This window comes from Talpa occidentalis, unplaced genomic scaffold (genome assembly GCF_014898055.3).
Source record: "Talpa occidentalis isolate TD23 unplaced genomic scaffold, MPIMG_talOcc4v2.1 talOcc4.10, whole genome shotgun sequence".
NCBI classification, from domain to species: domain Eukaryota; kingdom Metazoa; phylum Chordata; class Mammalia; order Eulipotyphla; family Talpidae; genus Talpa; species Talpa occidentalis.
Window position 1 is genome coordinate 80,002,177 of NW_023600993.1, and position 26,587 is coordinate 80,028,763.

At 35.1% G+C, this 26,587-nt stretch overlaps 1 protein-coding gene across 9 annotated transcripts in view; it reads right to left on the reverse strand.

Annotated features, from left to right (window-relative positions):
* Positions 1 to 26,587, reverse strand: part of PLCB1 (phospholipase C beta 1) — a 642,089-nt gene that overhangs the window by 193,909 nt on the left and 421,593 nt on the right. For 8 of the 9 annotated variants that reach the window (XM_054696419.1, XM_054696426.1, XM_054696440.1 and 5 more), the window contains 5 exons: positions 15,844 to 15,923; positions 13,992 to 14,045; positions 12,867 to 12,942; positions 4,356 to 4,456; positions 2,531 to 2,697 (listed from right to left, as the gene is read on the reverse strand). In XM_054696419.1, coding sequence (XP_054552394.1) covers positions 2,531 to 2,697; positions 4,356 to 4,456; positions 12,867 to 12,942; positions 13,992 to 14,045; positions 15,844 to 15,923 — 478 coding nt within the window. Of the gene's footprint in view, positions 1 to 2,530; positions 2,698 to 4,355; positions 4,457 to 12,866; positions 12,943 to 13,991; positions 14,046 to 15,843; positions 15,924 to 17,205; positions 17,286 to 26,587 lie in introns of those variants that run through there. The other variant, XM_037494822.2, reaches the window with a different exon arrangement.

Below are 26,587 nucleotides of genomic sequence, written 5' to 3' on the forward strand. Positions count from 1 at the left end.
TAACCCTTACTTTAAAATAAGTTTCTTGATATTAAAGAATATATGTATATTTGTTATTATGCAGTTGTTTTATATATATATATACGCTAGATGTGTATCTTATTCCTAGTATTTTATCAAATGTAAGCAGTATCAAAGTGGGCTTCTCAGATATTTTGTGGGCCAATTTTACTAATATTTGGACACATCTGGAGAGTTAGTCAAAATAAAAGCAGCAGCAGGAAAAAAAAAGATGTAACATTATATATCCCTGTTTATTTGTTTATTAATCAAAATATTTTAATGAAGTAGTTAACTAAAAGTTAAAAATTCTGCTTTCTTAAAGAGCAACTAGTTATAAGATCTTAGGTAAGTCATTTGGCCTCAGAGTTAAATAATAAATGGAAAGTCCCATAATAAATGGAAACTAATTCCCCAGCACATTAGTTATCATATTGAAGTCAAATAATACTTTTTATTTGACTATACAACTATACTTTATTGGATTTTAGTAGTAGTTTCCTTCCAGTAACTGCAAAATAAAATTAATAAAACAATTTTTATCTTTGGAAAGAAGTTTTTCACATTCTTAGTTACTAAAGAATTGAAGTCTAACCAAACTAGTCAGCCATGGATCTTGCTATTTCCTAGTGCAACAAATAAAGATTTTAAAATTTTACTTTTTACTGTAAAGTAATAGTTAACAAAATAAAACAATCTTTTCTAGTCACCTTTGTTCACAGAAATGGAGTCAAAGCAGCACACAAAATGATGTGATAGGAAATAAAGCAAGTTTATTTTAATAATGGAGTTTGGGGTAATAAATGAAAAGTGTGATTGAAAAAGCACATCAATGCTAACATGAAGGCTTCCTGATCAATATCATACCAAGCGACAGAAAAATGAAGTTGCTCTTTTAAATATAACTGAATTTCATGAGTGACTAATGTGATGATGGAATTTATACCCCAAAGAATCATAACATGATACTAAATATACTTATAAATGCTAAGAAACTTCATCTTAATTTCCACTAAATCAAAAATTGGTTTTTCTAGATTATAGACCTTCACAATAAGCTACCACATGTATTTCCTTTGTATGTTCTCCTTAATAAGAATAAGATGGGTGGAGACATAATTTGCTGATTGAAACACAGGCCGTCAGCAGTGTGGCGTGAAGGGAGGAGATAAGGGGCCAAGTTGAGGTTTTGACGTGCCTCACTGGTTTTACAAAAAAGTCTTTTGTTTTCCTAGTATCATGGGCTGTTTTTAGAAGTACTGTTGGATTTGTTTTAACACTTGTAGTTATTTTTGGCCAAGTTCACATTTCAGAAGGGAAGTGGTAAGCTGTCCAGGCAAAGTCTCCAAGGAATTCCTTCCTGCTTAAAGATAAGGAGAAATCCCATCTCTTGTTGCAATAAGGAAGACAGGACAGCATATCTAAGTAGGTTCAGGGCTGGGTCTGGCAACATGAGAATAATGACAAGAGCAAAGGCAAAGTAGTGACCAATAAACTAAATACTCAAAAATTCACCTATAAATTCACAACTAATTACATGTAGGATAAAATTAAAGATTTTACTTAAATATTTTCATTTTCCATCTAGATGACCAGTTCCAGAATAAATACAATGGGTTAAAAGATAGTCTAACCTACTTTATGATAACTATTCTTATTAATGACTATAAGTTTGTTTCTGTTACTAATTATAAACTGACATGCAATTTATTGTTCCTTAGTCATTGGTCAATTGTACTTTATTTTCCTCTTTATGGAATAACTAAGAAATTTCCAACAATATTCGTGATAACAATTTTTCAATGAAGATGTTTAAGTCCAGATGAGACTTGGTTTTAGGTATACAGAAACAGCTTAAGATTCTTTTCTAGTACAATAATGCCACATGTCATTGAAAACTCTCATCAATTAAATCTTCATGGCCTCATTTTGATAGGTCATTTCTTTAGAAATTTCCTAGAAATAATGTCTAGGAAACTTAGAGCTGCCCTAATATCAATTTAGAGCATTTTATCCTGCAACACTAATTTTTTTTTTTTCATAGAAGAGCAGGCATTATAATATTTCCTCAAGTGGAAACATTCATCAATAGTGTAAACTGGAATAAGATAAGGGTCTAATAGACAATATTTGATTCAGTTTTAGAGATTTTAAAAAACTCTGTGGATCACTTCACAGAACTTTTAGAAACAGAATGAAAAAGGGAATCTTTAAAATAGTGAGTTTCCTGACTGAGAAAGATGCACTCAGTCACTGGTTAAAATAAAAATAAATGATTAGGATATTTAAAAAAATATATATATGTTGCATGCATATTTTCACACAATAACAAAATTCATCCACCAAAGTTAAAAAAAAACAACACACGCACACACAAAACACTTCTGATTGAACCACCAGTAATAGCATAAGGAAAGCAGGTGTACTAATGAGGGAAGCTACCTAAATAATCTTTGATGTCTCTAAGTACCAGGTGTGACCCACACATGTATTAGAAACAACAGCTTCCATGTGGGACAAGCGAACTGACCTTTTTTGGCGAGGCTGTCGTTGGGCTCATACTTCTCAATCAATACCTGCACTTGCTCTTGCTTTAAAGGTGGGTAAAGTATTTCATTGAGCCGTGGATCTCGCTGCTTAAGGTTGATAAAATCCATCATCTGATCAACAGTAAGGTATGGTTTGCTTTTGGCACCACTAAAAACAATTAAAACCCAAGAAGTTAGATATTTTCTTGCAAAGTCTCATTCATATGCTTGTATTTATCTACAAGAAAAAAAAATTCCTGCCATAACTGGTAAGAGCCCGCAATAGTAAAATTCCTAACTTGTCCTAAATATATCGTGCCGCCTTGCCACCATTGCTGTATCTCTGTAGGCTACAAGTATCTTTTATAACCACAGCCACTACACCCCAATGCCCTTGAACAATATCAAATGCATAATAAAATGCATAGTAGGAAATACTGCCTCTTATTTGCTAAGACGCACCATTTGATTGAACAAAGAGGCATGGATTGTTTTTCAAATTATGACACTGGAATTCTGGTTTAGTCATTAAATTCCCCTTTATCATTTATTTATTACTCATTACTAAAAAAAAATGGGTTGGATATGTTTTTATTTCCATAAACTTATACTTTATCAAAAGTCTATAAACCTGCAATATAGTTGCAGGGAAAATGGAGTGTCTCAGGCTCCTTTTGCCTTCTGCCACCAGCCTGTACAGGCACCACCTGCGGCCTTGCTTTCCTCCCAGTTTCATTGCCCACATGTGAAAGTGCTTGGAAGTGCAAGCTCAGGACATGCACGGACGCCCGGGGCTGAGAGGTGTGAGCACAGGGCACATGTTACTTTGATTATGGACAGGGGCTGAGAAGCCATATGTAGATACAGGCACCTGGGCTGAGAAGCAAGGGATAACAGGGGTACTCTGAGGTTAGGGTGCTCATTTGCTGCTTCCCTGCCTGTTGGTCTACCTGTGTCTGGTCCCCTGCTTCAGCATTAATGGCCTGTCAACTCTATCAAGGGCTCTGAACCTCTCCTTATCCATCTGCTGAATCCACAGTGAACCTGCTTGGCCAGACATGCTTGCAAAAAAATATAATTCAAACTTCCCATTTAAATCTGTTGACAACTCATAGACAAGTTCAAAGGTAAAAATATTGCAAATGTTCAATAAATATTGATGGCAACAGACATCACAAAGTGAGAATATCCAATGTCATTCTCAGCTGCACTGTGCCTATGTTTACATGTTTATCAATTTTGGATTGACTTTTGGGCACGTAGGTTTCAATATCTCAAGAAAGGTAAATTATTATTTCCCCCACATTTGCCTTGGTGTTTTGTTTCTTTTCTTTTTCAAATTAGTTTTTGAAAAAGGCAATGCCTCTATAATTTTGCATAAAAAACAAACCATTTTTTGAGGTGGTAGGTTCCTTAGTAATCCAAACTTTTCATTTTATTAATGTAATTCAGAGAGATAAAATGGCTGGTTCCAGTTCAAAGTTCTTTCTGTAACATGAGTTTATCTCTGCTCAGAAAAAATGTCTCCCCACACTATCCATAATCTTCAAACCTCACAGAACAACCTGAGGTCCTTAAAACAACCACACACAGAAGCCGCAGCAATAAGCAACAGCAAATTTCACTCATTAAAAGTAGTGGTTGCATCTCTAAAAGAAGAAGGATGCATGATGATCTTCAACAGATTGCACAGAAAAGTCTGTACTGGACATGGTGGGTGTAAAGAGATTTTTCCATCTCCCTTTATCACGGCTCAAAAATCCTCCCCTGGCCACCCTGGATACCACTGCAAGCCAAAGAAAAGTGGGTTAAAATGTGTTCTCTTACAATTCGGAAAAGATGTTATCGATTTCAGGTCGAGGGCAAAGGTTGTTCAGGAAAACTCTGTACACTTCTGGAGTGAAATCTTCTTGAGGTATTGAATCATTCTGGGAAGTAAAATATGTGGTCAGCAAATCGTCTTTTTCTCCCCCCATCTTTCTCCCTTCTTGTTTTCTTCTGTCTTTCTAACCTCACTTCCTCCTCCATTCTCTTTTCTTTCTTCTAAGAGGTCAGAAAACACGTATGAGGCTACCCGCAGAGTTCATTTGGACACTGGCTTTGAGTTATCAAAACCCTTATTTTCTCTCATTTTCATTATAATTTAAGAGTGAAAGTTTTCACTTTCTAGAAGGATGTGAAGGCAATCTCTTAAGTACTATAATAAGTAAGTTAGACCTAGTGAAAACAGGTTTATGTAGCATTTTTTTTAGGGTGCTTCAGTTTGGCTTTCGTCTTTTTATTGTGAGAAACTATACATAACATTAAATTTCCCATTTTAACACTTTTTTAAAGTGTGCAGATCAGTGGAATGAAGGACATTCACATTGCTCATATGCTTACACGTGCACTCTTTATATGCTGTTTGAAAGTCATATGTTTGAATATTCAAAACAAGGGTAAAGAATATGGAGACAGATATTTTCAAAATAAAAACATAAATTTCCACTATGTGTCTTTTTTCTCAAAAATGTTCCTTTGGTTTAAATAATCTGATAAGCTGTAAAACAGTTTTTCGAAATCAGAGAGCAGTCGTCATAATTTCTCACTAATTCCTTTTGGTCCTATTGTTTGGGAAGCAAGTCATTGATATAAAGTCACTTTGACTTATTTTTCTGTTTTAGTCGGGCTACTATGGAAACAGGAAGCAGTCTTTGTTTACAGGAAGTACACTCTTTATGCAATTTTTCTATTTCAGGTATGTGTTTATATGATTATTTTTATTTTCAAGTCCTTAAACAGAAGAAAATACTCATCCTTTTACCACAGTCATTGGTTCTGAAGTACAGTTTTATAGAAATTGTCTGAAAATATACACTGCTTGCTAACGTGCAAGAGAACTTAGTTTACCACTTGGCAAAGAGCAATAGTCTCATGTTGGTGGAAAGAATGAATGAATTAATGTTTCCTTTACTAAATCCATTTATGGAGTAGGGAGAAATCTATTTAAGACAACCAGACAATGCATATTTTATTATACAACCAAAACACAAGATAGACCACACCATTTGGTCAAACTACCTGAATACAAACTTGGAAAATGTGAACACAAATGGCCAAATCCAAGAACAATGGGAAATTCCTACAGATTATTTTATTGGTGTATTGTCACTCATAAAATGGGGCAAGTGCAACTTGTAAATAGGTTTCCAAAATTCCATTTCAGCATAAAGTAAAAGATATCCCTCTGGCCAGAAGATACATATATTTCAGTGCCACCTATCTCTGGGCTTAGTCACACAAGTCTTTTTAAGCAGTTTTGTAGCCAGCTTGAAATGATCCTCTCTATCTTACTTTCCACTTGAGAGACAGAGGGGAGAGAAAATTTAAAAATCAATGTTAGAGAATACTCAATGGTTTTGTTGGCCAACTCAAACAACTGACTATTGATTTTATCAGCCCCACGTTTCTTCTCCCATTCTCCCTACTATTCAATTACTATTCAGAGTTCACTCTACTCACTGCCCCCAACCTCAACCAGCACACACACACAGATCTTATTTAAGGACATCTTCTTGCTATTTTGATTGCATTTTTCCCTGAAATGTACACTGCTTGCTAATGGATAAGAAAACTTTTTGTCTTTTTTTTTTAAATAATAAATTTTATTTTTATATTCCCCATACAATTGCAGCCCCCCCATTCTGACCCCAATCCCTCCCCTCCCGCCCCCGCCCCCCAAAAAGTGTCTCTGGTTCATAGTTTTTGTTGATTTTGATTTTCACTTTCTTATAGTTATTCATTTTCCTGGTCCCTTATTTAAGTTTTCTAGATTCCTGCTATGAGTGAGACCATCCGGTATTTTTCTTTTTCTTTTTGGCTTATTTCGCTGAGCATGATCCCTTCCAGCGCCATCCATGTTGCTGCAAATTGCATGTGTTTATCTTTTTTGAATGCTGAGTAATATTCCATGGTATATATGTACCACATCTTCTTGATCCAGTCATCTAGCAACAACAAATGTTGGCGAGGGTGTGGAGAAAAAGGAACTCTTCTGCACTGTTGGTGGGAGTGCAAACTGGTCCAACCACTGTGGAGAGCTGTGTGGAGATTTCTGGACCTACTAAACATAGAGCTTCCATATGATCCAGCAATTCCACTCCTAGGTATTTACCCAAAGGACACAGAAACATCAATTCCAAAGAACACCTGCACCCCTATGTTTATAGCATCACTGTTTACAATAGCTAAGCTTTGGAAACAACCCAAATGCCCAAAAATAGATGACTGGATCAAGAAAACTTTTTGTCTTAAAGCCTCTTCCACTGGAAGCCCTTCTTTCCTCCTGGGATGTGTTTTATTTCCCATCTGTGCTCCCATCACATTTTGCTAGCCTCATATTTCAACACTTATTTAACTGCATTATGATATCAGTTATATGCATTTTCTAATCCTCTCTAGCCTGTAGATATATGCAAGCTGGGACATGTGCATTGCTTGTTAACTGGCTTAACTCCAATGTATAACAGAATATGTGCACAATAAATGTTTATTAAATGAATGAATATAACTTATAAGAAAAGTGGAAGTTGATAGTGAGAATTCTTGTGTTGTATATTTCCCACAGAATGCCAGATTCAAACTAACTCATTTACATAAGATTCCAAATGCATAATTTCATGGAACAATAGATTTACTAAAAAAATTAAATACTCTTTATCCCCCAGCTGTGAATCAGGATTTCCTATTAAAGGGGACAAATTAATGAGGTAATCAGACTAAACACAATATTATTTTCATTACCAGATGGATGTTAGCACATTAAAAAAAAAAAGGACAACACTTTAATACGGTTAACTTTTTTTGCTCATTTTTCACTTGTCTGATTTGATTGATGCAGATACTCCAAAGCTTTTGGGGTTAGTGTGTGAAAATGGGAGAAAAAATATTTTGTAGAAAAGAGTTAAAATGAACATCAGTAGAGTATAATGGTATAGGAGAGTTATTTAGAAAAAAAAATCTATGGATAATTCCTAATTACTTAGCATTTTTAAAAAAAGCTGAAATTCACAAAGCTCATTCATATTTCTTTTACTGGGATCTCATGATTTGGTGAATTCAGTGGAAGAGATTTTTTTATCCTGTTTGACCAGGGGGTGAGGGGAGGGTGGTCAATGTTCAAATACTCTCCTGTGACCCCTTCCTGACCACATCATTGAAAGAATGCATATTCTTTTCTTTGCCCACAATCCACCTTTACATACTCTCATTACTGCATCTATCACAGTTTTTTCTTTATTTTTTTATATGATCTGATTTTCTCTACTACATTATGAGATTTTTAAGGGAAGTGACTACCTCTTATTTAATTTCTTTCTGCCCCTAGCATGATGCCTGGCATATAACAGACACACCTAATCAATGTTTGTTGGACAAGCCCAGTAGATAGGACCAGACTTTAGGTCTTCTGACTGAGAGCCCAGGACTTGGTCCACCATGTTGAGTGTCCAGTACAAAACAAATTGCCAATGATTATTTGCTGTAATTGTTATAAAATTTTTAAAAAAGATTTATTTTATTTATACAAGAACCGGGGTATAGGCCAGATGAGCAGGAGGGTGAGAGGATTCACTAGAGACAGCGGGGAACAGAACAGGCAGAAGGACCAAAATACACTGCTGAGGGGAGTGGCGGGGGTGTCAGAAGAGGTCTGCTGCATCATGTGGGTTGCTCCGTGGCCGGCAGGGATTGAACAGGCACTGCAGAGGCTGCGGACAGCTTCAGAGTGCTGTGCTCAACTGCCCACGCCACCAGGGAGGCCCTGTTATCAAAAATTTTTGAAGTCCAAAGCAGGCTTATGTCATAAAATGCAAAGTAGTGGCAAATTAAAAAAAAAAAAAAGAGTTGCTTCATTTTCATAATTATATATAAATAAATTCAAGAGGGGAAGATTGCTTAAAAGCTTGAGGGCTGTACTTTAAAACTTGGTGGTGTTTACAATTTCAGATTCTAAAGACTAGGTTGTGGCACATCCACATGTCACATTAAAAATAAGAAAAAAAATTTTGAAAAACATTCACAGGATACGATGACTCAATATTTAATGAGCATGTAATAGATGCTAAGCATGTAGTTCTAAGAACTTCAGTTGAATGTTTTCATTTAATTCCTTGTTAGCTCTAAGAGGTTGGCATGGTTAGTGGCCCCCTTTCATAGATCAGAACACTAAGATACTGAAAGTTTAGAAAACTTGTCTAATGTCCTTGCTGAACAAGGGAGTCAGGGTGCCACATTTTGATTCCAGGTTGCCTGATTCCATAACTCGCATTGTAATCTAGTAAGCTAAATGTTCACATCAGTTTTTGGATCTGGTTTGTATTTTTAAAATCCATTTATATAATAAGAAAATAATTCTCTAATAAACAGGAATTTAACATTCAGAAAAATGTTGTTTTAAAAAAGATGCTAATTTACTGCTGTGGACACTAATCAATCGAGTCCACAATACATATTTGTCTTGACAAATTAATAGATTATTTCTCAGTAAATTTAAGAATTCATTCTATTCTCAATATTCTTGTTCTAAAGCTATAAATCATGTTCTCCCTGGGAGAACATGAAATAATGACATATAAACTACTCATAATGAACTGAATACTTAATGTGGCTTTAAAATGTAATTTTTGATATTAGTGCTTTTAAGAAATCACAGCTACAGAAATTATTGTATTTCTGATTTATGTTTGTATGTAAGACACAGGCAAAGGCACATATTACAGTTATTCTGGGAAAAGTTCTTTTGAAAATTTCATTTATAATATTCTTTAGTAAAATTTATGGCATTCTTTAAATCCAAAACAACAGCTATATTCCTCAGTATTACACATATATTCTTAACTACTGTAAACTTCTTAAAAAGAAATACATGGATTTACTCCTTATCTTCTTTCATTAAAATGCAAATACATACGCCAAGCTATGTCAAGACTATAATACAACCCCCATGTCACTGAATGGTTTTCACATTATTAAGCCTTAAATCAAAGGCAATTTGGTAGAAGACTATTTTTAGCTCACAGAATGTTGTGAGTAAAGTGGTAATTTTGTGAATATGGAAAGGTCTTCAAAGGTCTCACTGGAAAATATTTTGATTATTACTAGAAGGAGAGTTATTGTTTTTTCTCTCTTTGATACCTTACGCCTATTAACAATTAAGGCAACTTTGGCAAACAACTGTAATCTCCAAAGGAGTACCCTCAAAAGGAATGTGTTATTCCAATGGATCATGTTGGCCAGGATACAAGTTCAAGTGCATTAATTATCCCTAACAATGTGCACAACAATAATGTTTAAAAAATCTCAACAGGATATCCACTGTGTTTCTGGTAATGTATCTATTTACAGAACACAATTAAAACTATCTTGGACGAATGTTAGCTATTAAATGAGTCTCCCAGATATGCAGTCCTATCTACCATTTATGTAACCTTTTCTTCTGTGCACTCTTTAAAACACCTCTTCTCAGTATATCTACAATCCTTTTGCTAATTAGTGGATATTTTCTAGCGTCACTATTCTGTAGATATGAATTTACAAGAATTTAAAATATAGTCAGTTCACACAACATTCATTTCCTAGCTCCAAAGCTATATTTGATTTTTTGGGGGAGTGGTAGGGGAGGCAGGTGATCTTTTTCAAGCATTCTAATTCTACATGCCTTCCAAGTTAAAGTATACTTTACTCTGAGTAATGGCCTTCTAAAACTTTATGATGGTGTTTGATCATATTTTTTTAAATCTGTTTCCAGAAAATTGCCATAACATTAAATTTACTAAAGATAAATTTTTTTTGACTTAAACATAGCTCTTGTTATTTGAATCTCATCGTCCTTTTAAAATGTCTCCAGTTGACAGTGGCCAGAAAGCACGAACCTGTAATAGACATAGTGAATTGTAAAAACTCAATTTCTATTTATTGACTGAATTTCCAGAATCCAATTGTTTAGAAAATTGCAATTTATAGAGAATTGCTTAATGGATTTAATTTTCTATTCAGCTTCATTTTCTATTCCTTCTTTGCTTTAGCCAGACTTTTCTTTGTATATCTTTCTAAATGCATGTCTCACACTTTCTTTTTATGCTTAAATGAAGTTGTCTTTTATCATTTACTCAAACCTGTAAATTCTTTCCAGCCTCTGGACTGTTCACACACTGTTTTCTTTTTCTGCAATGAGCTGCCCTTATTCTCCATGGCAGCACTTCATTCCTCTTTCTCACACATTCTCTCCAATATACACATATGTCAGTTGACTAACACCACCAATTAACTCTATGATTCTTGAGGCCCCTGACTTCATTTTCTTCCCTACCATATTCTTAGTGCTTGCAGACTTGTAATAAGCCCTCCAGAAATATCTGCTGAGTCAAGACAGGACCTTAACTGTTACATCTTTCTGATTTCAAAGCATCTAACAAAAGGGCAATGCATGCACATTCAATCATTTTGCTTATTAAAGTGGAGGTTAAAATGTTTGGGGGAGTCTACCCATAACTCTGTCCAGTATTTCCAGCTTTTTACACCACCAGCAGGAATCTTATAGAGGAAAGGCACTCTTTTTTCTATCACCCATAAAAAGTTGTAATAAACTTCACTTTTCTGAAGAGTATTCACAACTACAATTTGCTGATGAATTTAATAATAGCACTCAGTACTTTTCATAATTTAATCATAAATTTAAGGATGGCTTCTCAACTTCCTTTAATGCTACTTGAATGTTGCCAATATGTTTCTAGAGGCTCAAAAGTTCCTCCTGTAGCATAAGTGTTATCCATGAAAAGTGCTTACTTGTTGCTTAGAAACTAGGATAAAATAGACTCAGTTTTCTTAGAAATGATGGTCCCAATTATTTTCCAGCCAGATAAGTAAAAAGGCAATGAAAAGAAGGCAAATTTCTTTATTTTATGTGGTTAATGCATTCTGAGTGCCTCGACTATGTCAGGTATTTTAAAAAAGCATGCTACATGTTTGTCCTCTCTTCTCTTACCATATGTGCAAAGCAGGCTCTAAACTGTTTTGATCCTGTACTCCTCTCAGTAAAACTTCTTGGGCAAAGCCGTCCAGTGTATGGACATATATTTATAAACATGTACTACCATAATTGTTAATTAACTTATAAATCTTAAACTGGAAATACTCTATTTCTTTAAAAAAATTGTATAGTCCAAAGTTATTTTTTGCTGTTTTATTTAATTCATCTGTTTGTTTTCTCTGTATGCCACATATGAGTGAAATCATATAGCCCACACCTTTACCCATGCATTGGTCAAAGGGCACTTAGTTGGCTTCTAGTTCTTGGCTATTGGAACTAATCCTGCATTCAACATGGGGGCATATATATCTTTTGAATTAATGTTAGTGTATTTTTGTGGTAAATATCTAGAAGTGGGAAAACTGTATCTTATGGAATTTTTGTTTTTAATTTTTTGAGGAATCTCCACACTGATTTCCATAGTGGATATGCCAATTTATATTCCCACCAACAGTGTATAATGATTCCCTTCTCTCCACATCATCTCCAACATTTGTTGTTTCTTGTCTTGCAGATAATCATTCTCACAAGTGTCAGATAATATTTCAATGTTGTTTTGACCCACATTTCTCTAATAAGAAATAATGAACGCTTTTTCATGCACCTATTGGCCATCTGTATGTCTTCTTTAGAAAAGCGAATACAAATCCTATGCTCATTATCAAAGGTTTGCTTATTTTTATTGTTGAATTTTATGAGTTCTTTTTAAGATAGAAATCTTAAAAGGATGAGATAAAATTAATATTTCAAATATCTTCTTAATTGTAATTCATAACCTTTTGCCAATATTTAAGATACATCAAGAAATGAAGTTACTAATGAGAAATTTAAACTCTTGGTAACATTATTTTTAGCCTATACTTTACACACACACACACACACACACACACACACACATTTAATTTATACAGAACAAGGGTCTCTCTAGTTTAAAATACTGCTATTATGGGGGGTAAAATAAGTATAATTATAGTGACCTAAATATTGTAAATATCAACAAATAAGTACTTAAAAATTTCAAAAAAAATTTTCTTCTTTGAATCTATATGAGAAGATGGAGGCCAACTAAACCTATTGTGGACATCATTTCACAGTATATGTAAATCAAACCATTATGATTTAAGTCTTAAAAATCCAGTGATGTATGCTGATTCTTTCTCAATAAAATTGGAAAGAAAAACTTTGTTTGGGCAATATTGGGACAAGAAAGCCTTTAATCTGTTATTCAGAACTACTTAGCAGTGCTACTTTCAGAAAGGCACCATGCTTACCCTTGAAGATGGAAGACTACAAGCCTCTAAAGCAGTTTCAACTCGCTTCCGGTCGGCTGAAAACAAGCGGTATATGCTGTGAAGTGAAAAGTACAACAGTGGAGAGATGTTTACAAGGCTCAGGGACCACAGCACTTGTAGATGACACCAACTAAAAACATTCCCTTGAATCAAACCTCTTTATCATTTGTCTTATAAGAATTAAAAAATGCCCAGGCAAGTTTCTACTACAAAATCTAGGTGTGAATTTTAAAGTCCAAGTGTCTAATATAAAATCATTATTGATGATCCAATTAAACAACATTGCACTGAATAGCCTCTAAGATTAAGCACCAAAATAAACATCCTTAATAAAAAGTTATTTATTTCCCCTTTCTGCTACCCATTGCTTTAAAGGTGTATGTTGTTAATAACAATATTGAATATTATTAATTTAGCAATTTTATTAACAAACACCACTGGTAGGTAGTAAGTCAAAGGTCAAAGACTTAGCTGAGTACAGTCTAGAGCTGTGCTTTCTTTGGTCAGCAATTTGGTTTTAAATGTAGAACTTAAGTAACAGACAATGCAATATAATGATTTGTATTTATCAGTTCTACTGTAACATTAGAAGATAAAGAATCTGGAGACCACCAATCCCTCAAGGAATATGGTGGTGTTGAATTGCTGTTGTCTTCTTTAGTTGGAGTTTTACTCTTCAGTTTTTCTTCCAAAAACTGAAGTTTTTCATGACATAACTTCTTGAATTCGGTTGACATTTGAGTTTGCAAACTCTGTTTTAGGTTAGTATCATTTTGGTAGAACGAAAACACTAAAATCATCCAATTTGTAATCTTAAAAGCTCAGATGGTCTTTCTGGTTTAGCAACAAGGTTGCTAAGAGGGTAGGACCCCCCTTTCTGCTTTGGTGTTCCTTGAAAATGATGTCATAGGAAAGGGGGAGGCTGGGAATCTCTACAAGGAAACCAGCTGCACTCACATGAATATGGAGTGTGAAGGATGAAGGGGTCAGCATGTATTTTCAGGATCCTACTCCACTTAGTACAGGCACAAAACAGAGCCATGGCAAGGATTCAAATCTTTGAGAAAAAGAAAATGAATAATGGGAAGTGCTCACGCAGCTTACTTTTTGAGAGGAATTCGTCCTTCTGGAGTAACTTGCAGTTTAAGTTTAGTATAGCTGTTGGAGAAGCAGAAAAACAAATGTTTAATTTTTTAAAATGCTTTTATTGAAGAATAAAACACATATAAAAGGGCTTGTGCATATGTGCAGTTTATGGAATTTTTACTCGCTGTCCAAGTCACTGCAGTTGGCACTCAGATCAAAAAATAGAACATTGTTACTTCAGAAGTATGTGGGAAGTTCCTTTCAGTCTACGTCCCCAAAGGAACCATTATCTTGACTTAACAACAGGTTTTGGGGGGCTCGTTTTTTTTTTTCACTTTATGTAAATGAACCACATTCTTTTGTGTCTGGCTCTTTTCCCTCAATATTATGTATTTTAGAACCATCCATATTTTTGTTTATAGATGTAGATTATTCACTCTCATGGTAGAACAGTATTCCTTTGTGTAAATATAACAACTGTATTTATCTCTTCAACTGCTTCTGGACATGTGGCTAGACAGCTGGAGCAATAAAACTTGTAAGCACCACTGATGAGTGTGTAAGCTGGGACTGTCACCTTTAGAAATTGCACACACTATGATCTAGCAATCCCATACCTAGCTGTAAATGCAATGGGTTCATCAAAAAGTATGTTTTAGAATGTACAAAAGAGTTATTCATAGTCAGACACCTGTAGAAATGGATATTTGCATTAGAAAAAACCAACTAGATGCTTACTAGCTATAGAGTGCTATATTTCATGTAAAACAACTTTATTTGTGTGTTCCTTCTACTAACTTTGCCTTCTGAAACAGATGTTTCTGGAAATGTCTGTTAGGTGAAGGATAGAAAGATCTAAGATCAAAGATGGTAAAAAGCAAAGAGAAATAAAGGAAGAGGAAGAGAGGAAGGTAATATAGGAAAGGTCCTCAAAGTGACAAGCTACAGATATCAGATAATGATTCAAACAAGATAATTTAAGGTAAGAGGTACTGACAGTGAGGTACTGACTGACTAGTAAAATGAATTTATAAAGAGTAAAAAGTAAGGTGGGAAATGTCTTAGGTTTGGAATTATGGATCTGGGTCTGTCTTACAGAAAAAAGGATGAGAGAAACTATTCATTTAACTAGAGGGCCACCTTGTAATGTTACCACTTACAGATTTGATTTAAAGGCTTCCCAACCTTTTGGGCATTCATGGTTTTCAAAGTGAATCCAACCAGCTTTCCTTTCTGCTCATCTAGCAAAAATCATTGTTTTGTTTAAATAATTTTTAGAATGGCTGATGAATGGCTGGGTAATCGATTTTGCTTTTTCTTTCTCCTTTTCATTCTACTATTTTCCGCCACATCTTTTCTCTTTTCTTACTAATATTTGCTGTGATTGTTTATAAGAGTAGGGATCAGAATGTTATTAATTTAAGTAGGCAAGGAAATCACTGTAGAAACTATGAGAGATCTCATAGAGATCATTGAGAAATGAGTACCATACATTGGTCATTCTCCTTATAGTAATAATCGATACAACACAGACAGATATAGAAGTAGATTCTGAAATTAATAACATTTGCTACTGTGTATAGCTGCTAGGATTTCGAAGTATCTCCTTCTTGTGTTTCAGGAGCACTGACATTCAGAGGAGCTCAGGCCAGACATAATGAGCATGTGGAGCTTGGAGAAAAGAGTGATCTTTCTTGGAAGGCTTTCAATTCCAAACAGTAGAGATATCAGTCCTCTAACAAATTCCAAAGGGAAATTTATGTTTATCAATGTAAGAAGCCAGTGCAGTGTAAACAAAAGGCTCACAAAGGAGAAAGGAAACTGACTCAGAAGAAGAAACACCCTTAGCAATAAAATTAGAGCTACTTACGCCTTTTCTAGAAATGCATCCCTGGACATATTTTGGGCCAGCAGGTTTGTTGCCAGGCTGAAAACCTCATTTGTCCATTCCTGAAAAATGTAAATCACACTTGCATTAACTTAAATTAGACATATGATTTTAGCTAACCTACCAGGAAGACAAATTATTTAAGATCCATTCCTTCTTGTCTTGGTAAAAGTGACATAATTAAATTCAAATCCCTGAGTGACTACTTCTTTCCTACAAAAATATTCTTCACACATAAACATTATATTTCTGTTTATAAAAATCTCTACTGGTTAGGTATCTGGCATGTTGCTTTCAATAACTGATTTTTTTTTTTTTACTATTTTCTTGCATTATAAACAGGAGACATAGAAAAATTTAAAATATAGTCAAATGTATTTTCAATATACCTACAAATGCAATCTTCTCACTTTATTACTCAAATCAAAGAAGTTAATACATGGAATATTTAAGTATTAGTTACAGTTCTAGACCTAGTTGCAATTGTCTAAATCCAGTTGTCTAAATCTTTGATAGCATACCAATACCCTCTCTTTCCCCAACTCAGTCTCTGTTCTCCTTATCTTTATCCCTACCTCACACCACTTACCAATGATCTAACTTCACTTACAAGAAAATGGAAAAGAGCAAATTTACCAAAAATATTGAAATTCCATTCTAGGTGAGGATTTCAAATATGTAATCAACATTCTGAGCCAAAAAACAATTCTTAAAGAGAAGATGATATGCATGCTCAGTAATCTAATCATCCAATGTTGTATTTGAATTGGCCCCCTCCTCAATGAAATTATATTTCTTATTTCAACAGTTTCTACACCTACTTTTGTTATTTCTACTGTTGTTTGCTGGTCTTTTGTTGCTGGATATTTGCAATGGAAAAACCAACTAGAAGCTTACAATTGAAATATAACGGGAGATACATATAATTGAATTCCTTATAATAACACATTAAAAATTAAAAAGAAACAGGTAAAACTAATTTTAATTATAAATATTTTATATTTATTTATAATCAAAAATCATACATTTTGCAATATTTCACAAATATTATTAATCCTAAAATCAACATAAAAATTTTAAGCAATCTTAACTTCTTTCAATAAATTAAGTCTTTGAAGGGAGGTATGGATTTTACATTCATAACTCAGCTCAATTTGAGCTGGCAAACCTTTCAAGGGTCCCTTAGACCCTTGGCTCTTTCTATGGGTCCTTTATAAAGGCAGTTAAAGGACTGTGTCATCACCACCTTTACATCACAGCCACAGTTAGCTCATTTTAAAAGTGAAGCTTAATTTATTTTCATCAAAAGCTTAGAATGTGAGCATCCAAATCCCCCATACTTACTGGCCTCTTGAAGCTTTCTGAGAGGCTCAAAATATCTGACTCAGGCTGCATCGGAGATTCAGGGACTAAAGCAGTGACTGAGGAGACTTTATAAATAACCCCATTCTTGGTGGGGGCTGGTCTCAGTTTATGTCAAAGTGAGCTAAAACAGCTTGTGTTTTATGTTGGCTTCCCCAAAAGAAACCCCTGTGATAAGGATTTATGAATAATAGATTTATTACAAAGTATGCTCTGGCAACATTATAAAGAGTGAGCAGGACAAGAAGGGAAGAGGCAGAAGTGAACCCCACAGCTGGTAACTTTGGCTTAGTTCCTGCATAGACCATCCTCAAAGCTGAGTTTTCAGTGAGGGACAAGGGAACTGAAGTGCGGCAATCCTTGTGTCTGTTGGTTAAAGGCTGCTGGAGTGGATGGCAATCCCCAGGCACTTCCTGTTCTCCTTAATAGTAAGTTAGGTCGGTCCCAGCAACCAGACAGAGCGGCCAACAAAGAGAGAATTTCTGGCTTTTGGAAGTGAAAGTCCACTGAGATGTTGTGTATGAAAATGGTGAAGAGATTGGAGAGAATGTGGGCTGAGAACTTCTAGAACCTCTGCAGCCTGATTACATATTTCAGGAATTCTGGGCAATGGGTAGCTATATAACACAGAGGGGTGTACCATGGGTGCTTGGGAGAATTGGTTCATATATTTTCTAGGCCATCTTTTTCAAATTTTCATGTGCATACACATCGCTAAGGGGTCTTGCTGAGTCCAGATACTAATTTAGGAGGTCTGTAGAAAGGATAAAGAATCTGCATTTCCAACTAGCTTTCAGGTGAGGTCTATGTTGTACCATATATGAGCAGCAAGGCTGTAGAGAGGATTTTATAGCACTAACCGAAGCTTGTTAGAAGTGCAGGACTCTAAACTTCACACCACATCTTGTGACTCAGAAGCTGCATTGTTTTCAAGAAATCTTGCAATCATGAAGATTTCAAGACATCTTCATATTTTTATGGATACTGTTAAGCCAGCAACAACACTTTAAGAAGAGGATTGTTCTAGCACCTGGTTTAGGCGGGGATATTCTAATCTTGGTGTACTTACTTCCCAAGCAAATAATGAAATTATTTTGTTTATTTGTCTTAGAATAGCCAACAGCTCTTACAGTTGTCAAAAGAACAACATGGCTAACAGAAGACAACATGGCTAACAGCTTACAGCATCCTGGGCTCATCATGAGATTATGACATGCTTTGCTACAGGGTCCATCCTACCTGGCAATGTTCTCATAAATCTAGTGCTGGGCCCAGTGAGTTTGGCATTGGAAGGGTAACTTCTTATTTAATATGGAGGATTTATTTTTCTACCTTCAGAGACAAGGTGCTAGTGATTGCCACTGAACTTATTTTAACCCCTGCTGTTTAAACTGTAAGCTTCTTAAGTGATATTTTCTGCTTTATAATCAATCTTTTCTCATAAAGGGAAGAACAGGAACTCAAGCTAGAGAAAGAGGACCTAAAGGTCAACTTTCCTGGAGTTTCACCTAGAGTTTAAATGTGCATGCTTATATCTCAGATCTGGAGATTATTTCTGTAATTCCCTTCCCCAACAAATTTCTGTGCAGTTAATGAGAAGTCAAGTGTTGACACCATTAGAGATACCAAGTTTTGCTACCGGGTCACAAAGTCAATGTATTTCTATTTCTAAGATGATTTAAGTACCATCATTTTTAGCACAGGGCTTTTGTGTCTGCTTTATACTACTAACAATTGTTTCATGATTATCAATTACTTGCATAGGCATTAGAGTGTTTACTATGAGCTGAGCTAAGTTCTTTGTATCCAATAACTTATCCCCACAACAGTTCTTAGCAGGTAGGTACTATTATTAGCCTCATTTTACAGATGAGAATTTAAAGTTTCAAAGCACTTAGAATAGTTACTTATGTCCTTAGAGCTAATAAAAACTACTGTGTGGAATTCAATCCCTGGCTTCTTGGTTATTCTGAGAGATTGTGCTTTCTGAAATTTTGCTCTAGAAAATTTTAGGGTGGCTGGTACATATAATTCACTAAAATAAATAAATGCACTTAATTGCATTTTGTACAAAACACTGATTTAGCACTTACTATTAATTAGGCACCATTCTAAGCATTTTGCAAGTAATTAACTCATTTACTACTCACAGCCACCTTATGAGGTATAGTCTATTATTATCACTATATTTTGTAAATGAGAAAACTGAGGCTTGAAGCATAATAAGTTTACAAAGCTAGTTATAGGCACACCTGAGATTTGAACATGGGAAATGTGCTTATAGAGTCTGTCTGCCTTATCACTAAATAATGGTGCTGAAATAAACTATGAAACTGATGAAGTAAACACCTTGTTTCTATGCTACAATGTTTGATGGTAGAGGAAAAAATGATGAGATAGCGAGAGGGGTAAAGTTAGTCACAGACTTAGCAAGTCTAAAGTCTTGCAACTTTGATAGAGGTAGGTCAGAAATGCAACTCAGACTTGCTTTAACCAATGTAAAAAGAAAGATCCAACCATGACATGATTCACATTTGATCCAGGTTCAAATCCCCATCATGCAACAGTTCTTTTCCTACTTCTGAAAACAGAGGGAAATTTCTCCCATTGGAAAGTTACAGTTCTTAATTTTTTGGACTAATATACAACTGCAAGGGATATACAAAGACAGACTTCTGGAGGGAATATCATTACTGTAGATGTTTCTGCTTCCCAAAGTCCTCCGACATAGTCCATTATGCTCTCCTAACCCCCTCTCTCCCTCCTTTGCCCATTCTCCATTACGCAAAACACAGATAGTGGTGTAGTAATCACAGATCCAAATTTAACAAACGTTAACATTTTTCCATATTTGTTTTACTTCTATAAATACACACACACACACACACACCACACACACCAGTTCAATGCAGCAATGCGAGATGAATTCTACATCGTGTTTCTCCCTGATGTTATTCTTCTTTCTTTTCTCAGGAGCAAACTCTGTTTTGAAAAATAGAATCAAAACCATATCTATTTTCATTTGGAATTCTAAAGAGAATTTTGTGTATCAGAGTTCAGCAAACTAAGGTCCAGGGGCTAAATCCAATCTCCTACCTGTTTTGTAAATACTTTTATTGGAATAGAGCCATGCTTGTTCATTTATGTTCTGTCTATGGCTGCTTTCATGGTATAGTGACAGAGTATAGCAGCTGCAACAGACACTCCAAAGGGTCAAAATTTTCACTAAATTTGCAGAAAAAGTCTGTGCTTCCCTGTCTGGACCCCATTTTGCTTAAAATATTACATAAATCATATCATACTATATGCATTCTTTGACCAGTAGCTATTTATAACCAAAATTGCATCCTTAAAATGTGTCCTTGCTTCTGCATATTGATCAAGGTCATTAATTTTAACTAATATACTCATTCACTATAGAAAGGCAAAATTTACTAATCTAATATTTAATTGATAGGCAGAACTGATTTCTTTCTTCAAAAAAATGTTTGTTTGCAAAAAAAAATCAAATATTTGGGAATAAATCTAAAAAAAGAGGTAAAGGACCTATACAAAGAAAACTATGAAACACTGTTAAAAGAAATAGAAGAAGACACAAAGAAATGGAAAGACATCCCCTGCTCATGGATTGGAAGAATAAACATTATTAAAATGGCCATCCTACCAAAAGCAATATACAGATTCAATGCTATTCCAATCAAAATTTCAATGTCATTCTTCAAAGAAATAGAACAATTATTGATGAAATTCATATGGAATCACAAAAAAACCCGAATAGCCAAAGCTCTCCTGAAAAAAAAAAGAAGGGAATGGAGACATCACACTCCCAGATTTCAGGCTATACTACAAAGCCATAATCATCAAAACTGCATGGTATTGGAACAAGAACAGACATACAGACCAATGGAATCAAATAGAAAATCCAGAAATAAACCCACAGATTTATGATCAACTAATCTTTGACAAAGAAGCAAAGACTATGAATTGGAGCAAAGAAAGTCTGTTCAATAAATGGTGCTGGGAAAACTGGGTCTCTACATGCAAAATAATGAAGCTTGACCACTACCTCACACCATACACAAAAACCAACTCAAAATGGATTAAAGAACTAGACATAAGACCTGAAACCATAAAATACATAGAAGGAAATATAGGCGAAACACTACGTGATATGCACATCAAAGACATCTTTACAGACACATCACCCAAAGCAGTGATAGTGAAGGCAAAGATAAACAGCTGGGACTACATCAAATAATAGAGCTTCTGCACAGCAAAAGAGACAATAACAAAAACAAAGAGAAACCCCACCGACTGGGAGAACATTTTTGCACACAACACTAATGATAAATGACTGATTACAAAAATCTGCAAAGAGCTGATGAGACTCAACAACAAAGAAAATAATCCAGTCAAAAAATGGGCAGAAGAGCTAAAAAGAAACTTCTCTGAAGAGGAAATGCAAATGGCCAACAGGCATATGAAAAAATGTTCAACATCACTTGTAATCAGGGAAATGCAAATCAAAACTACCATGAGATACCATCTTACACCAGTGAGAATGGCACACATTAAAAAAACTAGCAACAACAAATGTTGGCGAGGGTGTGGAGAAAAAGGAACTCTTTTGCACTGTTGGTGGGAGTGCAAACTGGTCCAACCACTATGGAGAGCTGTGTGGAGATTTCTGGACCTACTAAACATAGAGCTTCCAAATGATCCAGCAATTCCACTCCTAGGTATTTACCCAAAGGACACAGAAACATCAATTCCAAAGAACACCTGCACCCCTATGTTTATAGCAGCACTGTTTACAATAGCTAAGCTTTGGAAACAGCCCAGATGCCCAAAAATAGATGACTGGATCAAGAAGATGTGGTACATATATACCATGGAATATTACTCAGCATTTAAAAAAGATAAACACATGCAATTTGCAGCAACATGGATGGCGCTGGAAGGGATCATGCTCAGCGAAATAAGCCAGAGAGAAAGAGAAAAATACCGGATGGTCTCACTCATAGCAGGAATCTAGAAAACTTAAATAAGGGACCAGGAAAATGAATAACTGTAAGAAAGTGAAAATCAAAATCAACAAAAAACTATGAACCAGACACACTTTTTGGGGGTGGGGGGCAGGAGGGGAGGGACTGGGGTCAGAATGGGGGGTTGAAATTGTATGGGGAATATAAAAATAAAATTTATTATTAATTAACAAAAAAAAAACTTATGCACATCAAAGGACCCTCTCAGTAAAATTGAAAGACATTCTACTGAATGGGAAAACAATATTTGAACATTATATATCCTACAAGGGGCTATTAACCAAGATTTATTCACATGACTTGATGACAAGAAAAAATACCCAATCAAAAAATGGGCAGATCTACGTAGACTCTTCTCCAAAGAACACATAGAAATGATCAACAGGCACATGAAAAAATATTCAACATCACTCATCATCAATAAAAAGCAATTCAAAACCACAATAAGAGACCAGGACCCATGAGAATGGCCCATACCAGAAAGACCAAAAACAACAACTGTAAGTGTGTATCTTAAAAAGAGATGCATCATGTAATCCAGCAATTCTACTCATAGGTTCTACTCAAAGACAAAAACACTAGTTTGAAGGCATGCATGCATCACTGTGTTCATTGCAGCACTATTTATAATAGCCATGTCATGGAAACAACTTAAGTGCCCAACAACAGAGAAGTGGATTAAGAAGAGGTGATCTATATATATAATAGAATACTACTCAGCTATAAACACATAACAACATAAAAGGAACTGGAGTGGATTGTGCTGAGTGAAATAAATCAGAAGGAGAAAGACAAATATGGGTGATTTCTTCATGTGAAACAAACAAAACAAAGAAACAGACAAAGCTATAACAGAACAAACTCTAGAAATCTGACTGCAGAGAGGGAGGATGGGGGTTGGGAAGCAAAAGGGGAAGGTGACCCAGTGGGCTACAGCAGAGGATTATGGGTGTTTTGGTGGTGGATGTCGTATGTTAACATACATCTAAAGAGGTGTAAACCTACACCCCAAAACATACACAGAAAGTACAATTTTTTTTTTAAAAACAACAAAGCAAAATGTTCTTGGATTAAATAATAATTATAACGAGATATTTTAATATCTGAGAAATAGGAAAATCTAACAATTTTAATTCTTTTCTGTCTTTTATTTATTGACAAATGCCTTTTGCTGGCAATGCTAATGGTGTCATTCTCATTATGTCTTCTCATAAGTGGGTAGACATTTGGGATGTAAGAAGGAACATCGTGCAGCTCATTCAGGATTGCATTGCCTGGCTGAGCAAGCACACTGCTCTCACATACAGGCATGCATCAGAATTCATCTCGCCAAGCATTTGTCTTAACGGAGCAGTAAAGACTCTTTTCACAATGAAAGATGGTATATGAGCCCTAAAGACTTTCATTAAAATCAGAAAGGACTGTCTAGGATGTCATTGCATTTATGATACTATGTAGAACACTTGCAATTTTGATAAAATTTCTGGTACAGTTTCTCTATTAGGTGGCAATGAAGTCTTATACTTTATATAGTCAAAATGTTCTCATTTTCATTTCATACACAAAGTGAAATAGTAGTGAAATAATATAATTACTAAACCAAAACAAAATCCAGGAAGTATATTAGGACCCAATGTTATCACTATTGGAATACTAGAAAAGCATATTACTCAAATAATGTATTAAGATCAAGGAGAGGTGCATAATTATTTTCAGGCCATGTGATCTGAATATTTTTAGAGTACCATTACAAAAGTACAATTCAAACTAGCTGATGTAATATGAAAATTTATCAAGGGCATTGGGTTATTTCATATAATTGAAGGAAAAATTGTAAAAATGGCAGCAGCTGAATATATTTATAATATAGGATCATCAGGAACCTGGAGTTTGAATGACAGGAAGACTTTCTTCACTTCTCTTTCACTGCTCTCTCTTCCTGATGGTATTATTCTTTCCCTTCCTGACCATCTTCCTCCCCATGGTCACCTAGAGTCACATGGTCATCAAGAGTTTTCACATCTGATGTCTCCTACTACCAGAGAGGGCCTGACTGATTTTCTCACTTCCAAGATGAAAAATCCTGGGAAAGGACTCTCATTGATCTACTTTCAGAACAATCAATTCAGGTGAGAACCTAGCAACCATAAGAACCAAATCATTGGAACTGGGGAGAAGCAGAGGGCAGAGGATGGAATAGTATAGGAACACTTATCCATTCACAAGAATGCTATAGAAAAGCAGACAGAAAAAAGGATGTGTTTAATTCCATGAATTGTGTGGGATTCCATAGTTCTGCATCACATTCTTTTTATAAAACAGGCAACAAATTCATACTTGTTGACTTCAGTTCAATGCATGAATGAGTGATTATGCAAATGAAAGAGAATTACATCATGCTTTTAAATTTGTGTTTCAAAATTAATTTTTAAGTATTTTCCATTGTTATAAAATACTATTCAATCACCATTCTTGGTTACAGGATTTGTGGTGTAAGCCTTATATATGTCCTATTGTAATTTAAACTATGCTAGAATGGGTTATAAAAAACATGATAGCCACTACATAAAGTATAGAAGTTTTAGTAGTAGAGCTTTTACAAACATTGCATGTTTTCACTTATAGGTGGAATATAGAGAAACAAAACAAAGGGCCAGATAAAACAAAGACAATATAAACTTTAGACCTCTTACTATAGATATAAGGCTACTAGAGGGGGAGGGTGGAGAGCAAAGTATGTAGGGGACCCAATGGACAAAGATGGAGGAACATGCCTTGGTCGTGGATATGATGTGGTGACTTACATCTGAAGGGGTTTGATCTTAAACATCTGAATAGCTATCATGTTGTAAACCAATATTACCTTAATTTTTAAGACACACACACACACACACATTTTATGCTGGTGTTGTATTCTGAAAAACTGTTGCCCGACTATCTTTGCTTGGATAAGTGAAGCATTACTACTAATGGCACCTTGACTAGGCTAAAGGACTGCTTCTATGCCTAAAAGCACACTATAGTGTATCTGCAAAAATCCACATTTTATCTACTTTCAAGAGGTGTCAGCTCTGGTATATCCCTAGTCCTCCAATACCTTTGTCAAGATCTTCTTCCTAATGGAACATATTTAATGTGATGAAATCAAGTTATCATGAATGTTAAGAGAATTCTTCAAAAGGAAAAGCTAAATCTCCCCTCCTCAAATCTACCCCAAGAGCAACATCCATGGCCTGGAGTGTGAGTGGGAAGAATAGAGAACGATGTTTGCTTTGGCTATGAGTTCATGATGAAAGGGTTTCAGTTACAGCAGTGTGAGTCTCACATGTTATTTTGAGCATCAGCTGGGGAGACATCCTTTCCCCCCTCTGGCTTATTTTCTGAGTCAGTGCTCACTTGTACAACTTAGAGTTTGTTAATCGACTGCCCATAAGTGATACCCCTAAGGCTTCATTTCCATAGTGTATTTCTTGATCCACCATATTCTTGAGATAATCATCCCCACATCCTCTGCATGTCACTTTTATAAAAATATTTGCTATTATCTTCAAAGGCCAGCAATGTCATGCTAATTATTACTTGGGTTGAATGGGCCTGAGTGCTATGTACTATAGGTAGTAAATAAATGCATGTAAGCAGGGCCCATAACTATAATTGATAACATTGTTTATTTCTTTTAAATGTGATTTGACTTGAGATAAAAAGAAAAAAATTAAAAAAAAAACAATGAATCTCTTTAGTAAGATGTATGTCAAACAGAAAAAAGGTGATCATAATTTCTTAGGTGTTAAGTGGTGCTACTTATCCATTAAATGGAAGCTGTTTGACAAAATTAAAGTGCATTTCTTGAAAACTGGTTAGTAAACTACAGACAGGTACTTCCTCATTAACTTATAACTTAACATGGAATTCTGCTAAAATATAATTTTCTCATTTGGACATCAATTTGCCTGAAATACTTTTTTTTTAATGGAAACTAGGTTCTTCCCCATTAAATATAGGGAGTTACTGATCCTTGTAAGTGAGTATATCCAGGTAAGCTTTGGCTCTGATTGCTTCACCCTGATCAATTCTCACTGCTGGTGGAGGCAATGGAAAGGTAAATCAAACACAATTTGTTCTTGTCTTCCAATTTAAGATAAAATACCATTATCAATTTATTTAATGGTTCCTACTTATTCTTATATTGTTGATGCTTTAGCTAGTATACTTAAAAATACACTTCATTGGATTGCTAATCCCTACTCTGCCACTTAGTAGCTGTGGGACCCACTGCTAATAGTGTTGCCTGATATCTATTCCCTCCTTCCCTAACAGAA